At 46.5% G+C, this 9,796-nt stretch overlaps 1 protein-coding gene across 1 annotated transcript in view; it reads right to left on the bottom strand.

Annotated features, from left to right (window-relative positions):
- Positions 1–6,427, bottom strand: part of MAOA (monoamine oxidase A) — a 76,462-nt gene extending 70,035 nt beyond the window's left edge. Inside the window, exon 1 of the mRNA XM_007102032.4 lies at positions 5,480–6,427. Coding sequence (XP_007102094.1) covers positions 5,480–5,552 — 73 coding nt within the window. The 5' untranslated portion in view covers positions 5,553–6,427. The remainder of the gene's footprint in view (positions 1–5,479) is intronic.
- Positions 6,428–9,796: the final 3,369 nt, after the last annotated feature.

Raw genomic sequence — 9,796 nt, 5'->3', positions numbered from 1 at the left:
GGAGAGGCCACAACAGTGAGAGGCCCGCATACAGCAAAAAAAAAAAAAAAAAAGTTAATGAAGTAAAAGAATCCTCGCTTATTTTTGAGAAAACAAAATTAGGGCCAAGAAGTGTTCTGAAAGGCAGAAAATTCATGCTTAGCTGGCAGTGAACCTCAGAGTACCTAAATAACCAAGGCACTGAAACTAAGTGGCATATTTTTTAATGTAAGCTTTCCTTAATCACTACCAAACTGTACAGTATGTGTTGCCAAGTTCTGAGTTAAAATGTCTAAAACACTCCTAGCAGAAATGATTCTTCAGGGTGATGTATTTCAGCAAAAAGGGAAACTGTGGTATGTTGTGGACTTGCTGGCAGGATTCAGAACATTAGTCAATCTTCTTGCAAAATGGCTTTTCTGTCTCCGATGATGAGAAAGATTCCATCCCAGCTGCTCTTACACAGCACAGTGTTCCAGGCAGCTATGCTCTCAGTTCTTTTAGTGGCGCTCAGCTCGTGGATACAAATATAGGGAGGTTCTATTGCTTAGTCACTATTTGGAAAAAGCTCTCTCTCCAAGACACTTGGAATTTAATTTCAAAAAAACATGGAAAAATTCTAATCACCCAGGACTATCCAGTGTTATGATGAAAGCGTTTTCACTTTGCCCTGGCTAACTGTGGGGCAAATGTGGCACACTGGGGTAATCTCAGTAACTACCAAGATCACATCGCTAGAGGCACAGTAGGCAACTGTTTTCCTCCAGTAGAACTCTTGTCATGGGTTTAAATTAAACACTACGCATGTATGGCTTAGGGCCTCCTGACTCCGTATCTGTGCTCCTCCATACTCTCTTGTTTGGTGTGTCTTTTTTCCATCCTCTTATCTCTACCTGTTAAAATCATACTTACCTCTCAAGGTCCTGGCATTTTCTTCAGATTCATAATATTAATATTTCTCTCAATTATTTTCTCACTTGATTACTTCTTGCCAGAGGATAGGGCACCTTGTGGGCAAGGACACTTCTTACTCCACATTATATACCTCTTGCCCCGTGATCTAGTTACTGCCTGGCATACGGTAGAGGCTCCCAAAATGCTTGAACGAGTCCAGGCCCCAGGGCCACCCCTCCCCATAATGAGCTGCTTTGAGGGGTACAGAATTCCCTTTCCCTAGATGTGTTCAAAGCTACAGCCAGATAATTACTAAGGAGATGCCGTCGAGAGGATTAAAATCTTACGTGATTGGACTAGACTGTCTTTTAAAAACTCCTTTGGCCCAAAGACTCCGAAGTATGCACTGTCCCCCGGAGGTGGGACACTGTGCACTGTCCCCCCTCTTTTCCTTTTATTCTCTCTCCCTAAAGAGAGCTAATTCAGAAATCCTCAGCTAGGAGCAGATTTTAAAATATTATACCACTGGGTTTCTGTCACTTGTTGTATCTGTGTCAGCTTATGAGTAAGAAGTAGCATGTAAAGTCAGTGACTCAACTGCTATATTTAAAATAACATCAAAAAATAGGACATAAAATAAGTTCAAATGGTCAGATATAGATTACAAGCTCCACAAGAGGAGAGAAAAATCAAGAGAACCAGAACGATCAAGGAAAAGAGTGTTAATTGGGTATCGAAGAATGGATAGGATGTAAATGTTCAGAGAGAAGCACTTCCGTGTTAGGAAAAAAACAAAAACAGGGAAGGAATGGAGGGACAAAATAAACATGGTGTAGCACTGGAGACAAGAGAGCAGTGTGACTAAAGCTATGTTAGGGATGGTGGGAAATGCTACTGGTCCAACAAGGTGGGACTAGATATGTGGAGGGGTGGGTGGAGCTTGAGAGGCTGGCACTATACTATTGAACATCCTGAGCAGAACAAGGTGATGAAAGAAGTGTTTTTAAAAAAATCAAGTCTGGGATGGATACGAGGGGAGAGCCCAAAGTGTGGCCACTGGGAAGATGGTCATAACCTGGTGAGTTGAAGGGGTTAAGGGTCTGTCCGGGGGATGGGGGAGACACAAGAGAGGAAACAGCCCAAAGGAGGAGTTAGAAGGATCTGTTGACTGGGTGTAGAAGATAAAACAGAAGGATGTGTCAAAAATGATGGAAAGGATGGTGGTACCAAGAACAGAGTCAAGGAGGTGAGGAAGAGAAGCTAGGTTGGAGGGCAAGGAGGCTTTTGAACATGTTGAATATGAAGTAAGAATAAGACAGTCAAGTGTGAAATACCCAAGAGCAGATAAGCTATGGGACAGGAGTTGGGAGAAAGTAAAAGGATTCAAACTAGAGACTTAAGAGCTTCCTATAGATAAAGGGAAAGGTGAGGCCCTAGAATGAAAAAGAGAGGGAGTGCATAAGAGCCCCAAAGTGATGAACAGCTGAACCTCGAGGCCGTTTCAAAAGTAGAAGGCCTCAAGAATATGGGCACAATGAAAGGAACAGAAAAGGAGCAAACAGTGTGGGATAAAAATTCAGGATCCAATAGTGTCACAGAAGGCATGAAAGAAGTTTCAAAAAGGACTTGGTGGGCTTCCCTGGTGGCGCAGTGGTTGAGAATCCGCTTGCCGATGCAGGGGACATGGGTTCATGCCCCGGTCCGGGAAGATCCCACGTGCTGCGGAGCGGCTGGGCCCACGAGCCATGGCCACTGAGCCTGTGCGTCCGGAGCCTGTGCTCCGCAAGGGGAGAGGCCACAACAGTGAGAGGCCCGCGTACCGCAAAAAAAAAAAAAAAGCAAAAAAAAAAGGACTTGGTGATAGATGATGGATGATGGATAAGGGCCAGAGCATGTTGAAGGTACCATTATACTACTTACAAATGAGTGTGGGGTGGGGGCTTCCCTTCTCAATTACTAATAGAGTACATAAAATTACTTAATTGGTAAGTGGGAGGAAAAAGGGATTTTGTGGCTGTAAGACATGCTGTTCCATGATTTTTAATGACAAAAGGGAGATATATTAAGATGCTGCTATTCTTTGTGCAGATAGTTATAAAAAAATGAAAGATAATTATGTTCATATGGACTACTTTTGAGGAATTGAGGATTTGTACGCTTCCGGGAGCTATTTTGTTATATAATAGGAATAACACTGCAGATGCAAAGTATTGGCCATATATTATAAGTATGTGGGTAACATATTAAAATGTGCCAGTTCTGACAGAAGAAATATCCAAAAGCATTTAAAACTGGTATGGGGACTGTTAAGTAATTCATGGGATACTGCTAAGCACACACAAAGATGAGGTGTTTCTGAGCTCGAGAACCCTTGGGAAGTAATGCCTCTCACCTGCTCGTGAAACACCCAGTCCGTGTGCAGGGTTTATCCTAAGCCAGACTTGCATCTACTTTCATTTTAGTTGTGAACCATCTGGCAAGACACCACAGCCAGGAAGCAATGTTTCTGGTCAGCTTGGGTGTTAAAATCAAATCTGACTGATAAGAGATGATATTAAAGGAATCTCAGTGCCTGTTCCACTGTCACTGATGAAGTGGAAGTTGGGTTCTGGAATAGGAGTGTGAACTGCTGTGCAAGAAATGCTCTCTTTTTCCCCCAAGTGGAAATGAACAAATTAATAATTAATAGTGACCGTGGAAAGATCCAGGTTTTGAGGAGCCTGAAGCTTATATAATTTGGGTGCCCTCTTCAAGAAAAAAAATAATGCAAAAAGACAAATACAAGATTCAGTATGAAACTGGTTATTTATTTAGAATGAGAACCAGAAGGGACCTGCAGTTGTAAGGCCATACAGCATAAGCATCATCAGCTACACAGTAAATCCAATTCTGCCCACGACCAACTACTTGGAGTAAAGTGTGGAAAGGGAGAAAGAGCCAGCCATCAGGCAGAGAAAAAGTAACAGACAAAATGCTCCTTAAGGAATACTGCAACACAGAACAAGAAAAAGACAAGAATAAAATCCCAGAAAGAACCCTGAATTGTGAAATGTGAATGGTATAGAGATGGGAATAGAGACAGAACTCCTAATCAATTTACACAACACATTATCATCATATTTATTTTCCAGTGATGAACAATCACATTGCTTCTAGGAGGCTCGCATACAAGAACTAGGCTTTTAGAAACACCAGTCCACTTCATTGCAGGCAGTCAACAAGTGTTTGTTGAATGAATAAATAAGCTAATAAATGAATTAAGGGAAACAAGAGAAATACTTCTTTTTCATACTCTCCACCAGGATCTACTTTCCTGATGCTCTGACATACATGCATGTTTTTGTTGGCACTGGCTGGAGTTGTCAAAGCAACAGCTCATGCCAATCTCTTCTCTGGTGATTAAGACTGTTATCCGAAACAGGCCAAGTCAAAAGCTATCTTCACCCAAAAGAGTCTCCTCAAAAGGATTATACATAAAAATGGCTACTTTGGGGCACTCTACTTTCTCCCTCCCACCTTATTTTTCCCTCATTCTAAATTAGATCCTGCAGGTATATTTCAGAAATGATTAACATTCTCCCAGGTTGTGGACAGACTAGGGTGGGCCTCTAGCTAGAGCTGAAACACAATTCCTAAATTTCAGACATTTTACCAATTATGACAAGATAAGTGACAAATTTAATATATCAATCATGATGAGGTTTCCAGGAAGATATGGGAAAGCCTTATGCATCACTCAGCTGGTCAGCTACAAACCCAAGCCAGGACCAGAGGAACCCAGGCTTGCCAGCTGGCTCATCACAGGGCAAGAATCAGGCAGTAGGGAAAGACACAAACAGGACATTCCCTTATCTGCCCTCAGCCCCTGCTTCACAGAGAGATTCCCTTTGGATAATAAATGCCCTACACTTTCTGCAAGTTCTAAAAAAAATGGCTGGAGTAGGTTAAACAACTAAGAGCCCACCCCTCTCCCCCCGCCCCACCTTTTTTTTTTTTAAAAAAAAAAAAAACCTTTTCCTAAAAGATTCTTCCTCCTTCCTCTCCAGTTACCAAATTTTCTAAGGAAAAGCGCTTTGAGAAGAGCAGGACTGGAATAACACTCAATACTACCAAAATCAGTATACTGATGTTCTGCTTAGGGCAAAGGGCGTGAGATCAGTAAGGCAAAGCAGCTACCTCAGGAATTAGGAGTGAGGGTCTTAAATGGAGAAAATCATTGCCACTTCCCCGGTTAGGTGATTTGACATCTGCAGAGTTACCTCCGTTTCTAGGTTTTGTAAAACAGGGACGAATAAAGTACCCACCTTACAGGACAGCTGAGGATTGAGAAAATCCACGTAAACTGCTAAATATAACTGCACGGCAAGAGCTAATTAAATGTTAGTATTTCATAGTGGTAGTAAAATTATTGTGCCTGCCTCCCCCAGTTCACACCGCCAGCAAACACGGCTCAACCCCACCCCCTCCTCGGAGGATCCGGGGCCCGGCCACCGTTGCACTCTCGCATGCACAAGGGAGACCCCCACCAAACGCCACCTTGCGGCTGCAAGTCCCACACCCCAGACCGGCCAGGGTCCCTCAGGTTGGCGCTACGGTCCACACTGACCTGAGATGCCGCCTCCTATCACGACTACGTCGAACATGCGTCCCGCTCTATTCGCCTTCTCCTGACTCTCCATGCTCTGGTCGAGGTTCTCCCGGGTCGTGGGTAGAGGAGTGGGGCTGGCCAAGGGCGGAGCGGACTTTTCTACCGACTCTCGGGGGGAGCCCGAGGGCGGAGCCGATTCCTCCACCGATACCCGGGCGGAGCCGGGCGCTGAGGGCGGAGCGGACCATGGTACTGGTACTCCCGGGGAACCCGGGGGCGGAGCCGATTCTTCCACCGATGTTCGGGGGTAACCTAGCTCTGAGAGCTGGGTGGACTCTTGTGTCGACACTCGGGAGGAGTCCGAAAGCGGGATAGATCCTCGTACCGACCTCTCGGGGGGCGCTGAGAACCGAGGTCGGGGCAGACCCTTGTACCGATTCTCGGGAAGAGTCCAAGAGCGGGGCAGATCTTGGTGCAGATAGCCAGGGAGAGTCGGGCATGGAGACCTGGCTGGACTTTTGTACTGACAGTTGGGGGGAGCTACTGGGTGTAGGAGGTCCTCGTACCGAACCCCAGGGGAAGCCGGATACTGAGGGCGGGGTGAACCCAAGTAGTGACACTTGGGGAGTGTTACGGGGTTGTGGAGGTGCTGGTACCCATATTTTGAGGAAGCTGGGCATCGAGGGCGGGATGGATTCTTGTACCGACCCTCGGAGGGAGTTCTTGGTTGTAGAAGTTCCTGGTATTGATACCCGGGTGGAGTCGGGTACTGAGGGTGGGGCAGACCGACGTCGGGACAACCGGGGGGATACTGAGGGCGGGACAGATCCTTGTATAGATGCCCGGGGGTTGCTGGTGTCCGAGTTAGAGGCTGGGGCGGCTCCGTCCGAGGTGGTCGAGCGGGTCGCAGACATAGGGATCCGGTCGGTCTGGAGGCGGGCGCCAAAGCCCCAGAGGCCAACCTTGGTGTCTGTGTCAGTTCTTAGGCCAGGAGCGTGGCTGAGTTGGAAGGGCGCGCTGTGTCTCCGGGAGCACCCCGCGTCCGCTGCGGACGCGTTCGACAGGGGGTTGGAAAACTGACGGGAGACGGTCCGCCACTCTGAATGGATGCTCCACATGGGCGTAGAGGACGAGGCCGCGCACAAGCCGGAGGCCGGGTTCGAGATCTGCGCAGCGGGGTCCCCGACTCTGGGAGCGCGCTGTGCCTCGCGCCCGCTCCCGCCGCCGCCACCTCCGCCGCAGCTGAAGGAGGCCGCTGAGTTGTGTGCGCTCATTGTTCTGGAGTGCGCGCGGGGGGGCGGGTCTGGGGGGCGATGTTCTGCTCTCCTCCGCCCCTCCCTCACGGGCGCGCGTCTCTCCCGCCCAAGCTGGCCTGGATCCGCACCCTCGGAGACCCGCCCCGAGAGCCAGGCCCACCGCGGGGTGGGGATACGAGGCGCTGAAGCGGCCTGGCTCCGCTTTCCCCGCCTGTACGCGGCGCGCGCGCGCGCGCGCGCGCGCGCGCGGGGAACCCTCCCGCCAGGTGTGGCCTGGCGACGCCACCGAAATAGGGGGTGTGGCCTGGCGAGAGTGTGGGCGTGGCCACATGGGGGTTTCAACCTGGTGCTTTTATTCTTAAGCTTTAACTAAAAGGGGAGGACTGAGCGGTGGTAGGGGGTGGGCTTAGGGAAGCGGGTACTGAAGGAAGCGGACCTAGAAGTGGTCGCAGGGCCGCCCCCCCACCTGGTTTGGCTCTTTTGTGACGTCACAAGGATTCTGTGAAGTCTGCGCAGTCGCAGTCCCTCCCTTGGGAGGGGGTTGGGGTGGGAGCTGGCCCCAGGGGGAGACTTTTCAGTTATTGGTTCTCTATGGGGTTTTTCAAGCTGAAGTTCTTAACCAAAATCGAAGCAAGTAGGCAAGAAAATTAAGAACTCAGCTATCACAGATTAAGTGGGACCTGCAGTTTAAAAGCGAAGGTCAATGGATGACTAAGGTGCAGAACCAAATAAACACGTGTTTCCCCATCCTACTGAAAAGAGGACTATTTAGTGCGTATATTTTATTGTGCAGTCAGCCTCTTGTCTTGCTAGTTTTATCCCTTCCTTAAATTTCCACCTTATCCTCCTAGAGCTGAATTTGTCATCACTAGAGCCCTCAAAAAGACGTAATTTTGACATGAATTCAGAGTAAGTGTTGAGAACTCTAGGAAGTTAACTAGTATCCATTCCCACTTACAAACATTTCTCTTGCTCACCTGCCCACCTCCCACCTCCATTTGTATCAAATAGTATCTTGTTGAAGGAACTGTAAAGAAATACAGATTTAGTTTTTTCTTTATCCAGTTTTAATAGCTTTTACTTTCTAGCAAAGGAGTTGAGACTTATGACTAAATTGTCTTAGACTTTGAAGCAAAGAAAGAGGAAACAATATAGAATTCAGCCCTTTCTAATGTGATTCTGTCCAACTTTTTCATTAGTCCCATTGCTTTGTTTTCATTCAAATATTTGATTTCATACTACGTGCTAGGCACAGGGCAAGGTACTTGGGATGCACATGTGACACAAGACAGCTGGAGACCTTCAGTGACATACAGCCTACTAGAGGAGCTGTAGAGGAAATAAACCACATGCTTGGTGTGTGAATTCAAACTCTGATAAATATTATTTTGGAAAGGTCCATAGTGATAAAGTGTTCGGGCGTCTAGACCATTCTGGAAGTTAACTTTGGGAGGGGGGGTATGTAAAAATGTCCTAGAAAGAGAGAACAATGTGGATGGAGGCCCTGTGGTAGAAAGAAACATAGTTCATTGGAGTAGCTGAAAGGCAACCCATGGAGCTATGGCAAGGGGACAAGCGCGGGAGGCAAAGCTGCTGGGATCAGCTGGGCCAAAGTGAGATCCTCAGTCTGTATTCTAAAGCAGTAGGAGTTCAGCTAGAGATAAAAATGTGGGAATCTTATTAAATAAATAATGGATGGAATAGGTGGGCAGAAATATGAGTATTTTCTCTCTTCATTTTACTTGTCTGTATTGTATATTTTATCTTTTGTAATAAAAACAGTACAAGTAATTTTAAGATAGATATATAAATAACTGTGACATATCTTACAAGTATTATTTCCTCCCTTTGAGACCTTGGGCAAATTACTTAACTTCTCTGTGCCTATCTCCTCAACCGTAGAATCTCTTAAGTTGTTGTATCAGTCAAGGTTCCCGCAGAAAATGGCACACCTCATTTGAAGAGAATAGCACAAAGGAAGTATTTTAAAAGGTGTGGGAAGGGAATTCCCTTGCGGTCCAGTGGTTAGGACTCTGAGATTTCACTGTCGTGGGCCTGGGTTCAATCCCCTGGTTGGGGAACTAAGATCCCACAAGTGGCACAGTGTGGCCAAAAAATAAATAAATAAAAATAAAAAGATGTGGGAAGATGGAGAGAAACCACAAGGAATCGTGCAGTACCCGCAGGCTGGTGACAGCAAGAAGGCATGACTATAAAGGGGTTGGGGGAGACAGCAGTCATCAGAACCTGGTGGCAGAGGTGTTTAGAAAGGGCTACCTGACACTAGCTGTGGCCTTTAGTTCAGAAAGGCAGTCAGTCCACAGGAAACCCAGAGAGAGGGAGCCAGGACATATAAACACCCAACCTCCCTCTCCTCCCTCCCTCCAACAATCTTCTACTACTCCTCTCCATTGACCCAAGCCAATCAGAAGTTAGAAGGCAAGGAAGCCTGTTGATGCAGCCCATACAGGTCAGCCTTCAGGGAACATAACAGGTTAGAGAAAAGTGGTGGGTACACCTGGAAGGGCCAAGAGAATCTCTGTAGTGAGGTTTCAATGAGCAAATGAATATAAAATACTTGGATAATTACTCAATACTTACCCACGTTTTAATTTCTAAAAACTACACTATATTCATGTCACGGACTGTTATTTACTTAACCATTATCCTCTTACATTAAGCATTTAGTACTTTCCATTTTTTATATAATACATGACATGGGGTTGAACATTTTTGTGCATAAAATATTGTACCTATTTCTTAGAATTTCCTTGAGATAGAATCCTAAAAGTAGAATTACGGGTAAGAGAGTGGTGGCATCTTTAAAGCTCTTTGATTGAAATTACCAAATTTCTTGCCCAAGAGATTGTCCAGATTTATACCTCATCAGCAATGTCAAAGAATGGCTGTCTTCTTACCACCTCAACTCCAACATTAAGCAAGTTAACTTTTTTATTTTTATTTTTTATTTTTTTGCGGTACGGGGGCCTCTCACTGTTGTGGTCTCTCCCGTTGCGGAGCACAGGCTCCGGACGCGCAGGCTCAGCAACCATGGCTCACGGGCCCAGCCGCTCCGCGG

This window comes from Physeter macrocephalus, chromosome 21 (genome assembly GCF_002837175.3).
Source record: "Physeter macrocephalus isolate SW-GA chromosome 21, ASM283717v5, whole genome shotgun sequence".
NCBI lineage: Eukaryota > Metazoa > Chordata > Mammalia > Artiodactyla > Physeteridae > Physeter > Physeter macrocephalus.
Note: the sequence above shows the minus strand (reverse complement) of the source record. Positions and strands in the feature narration are given on the sequence as shown.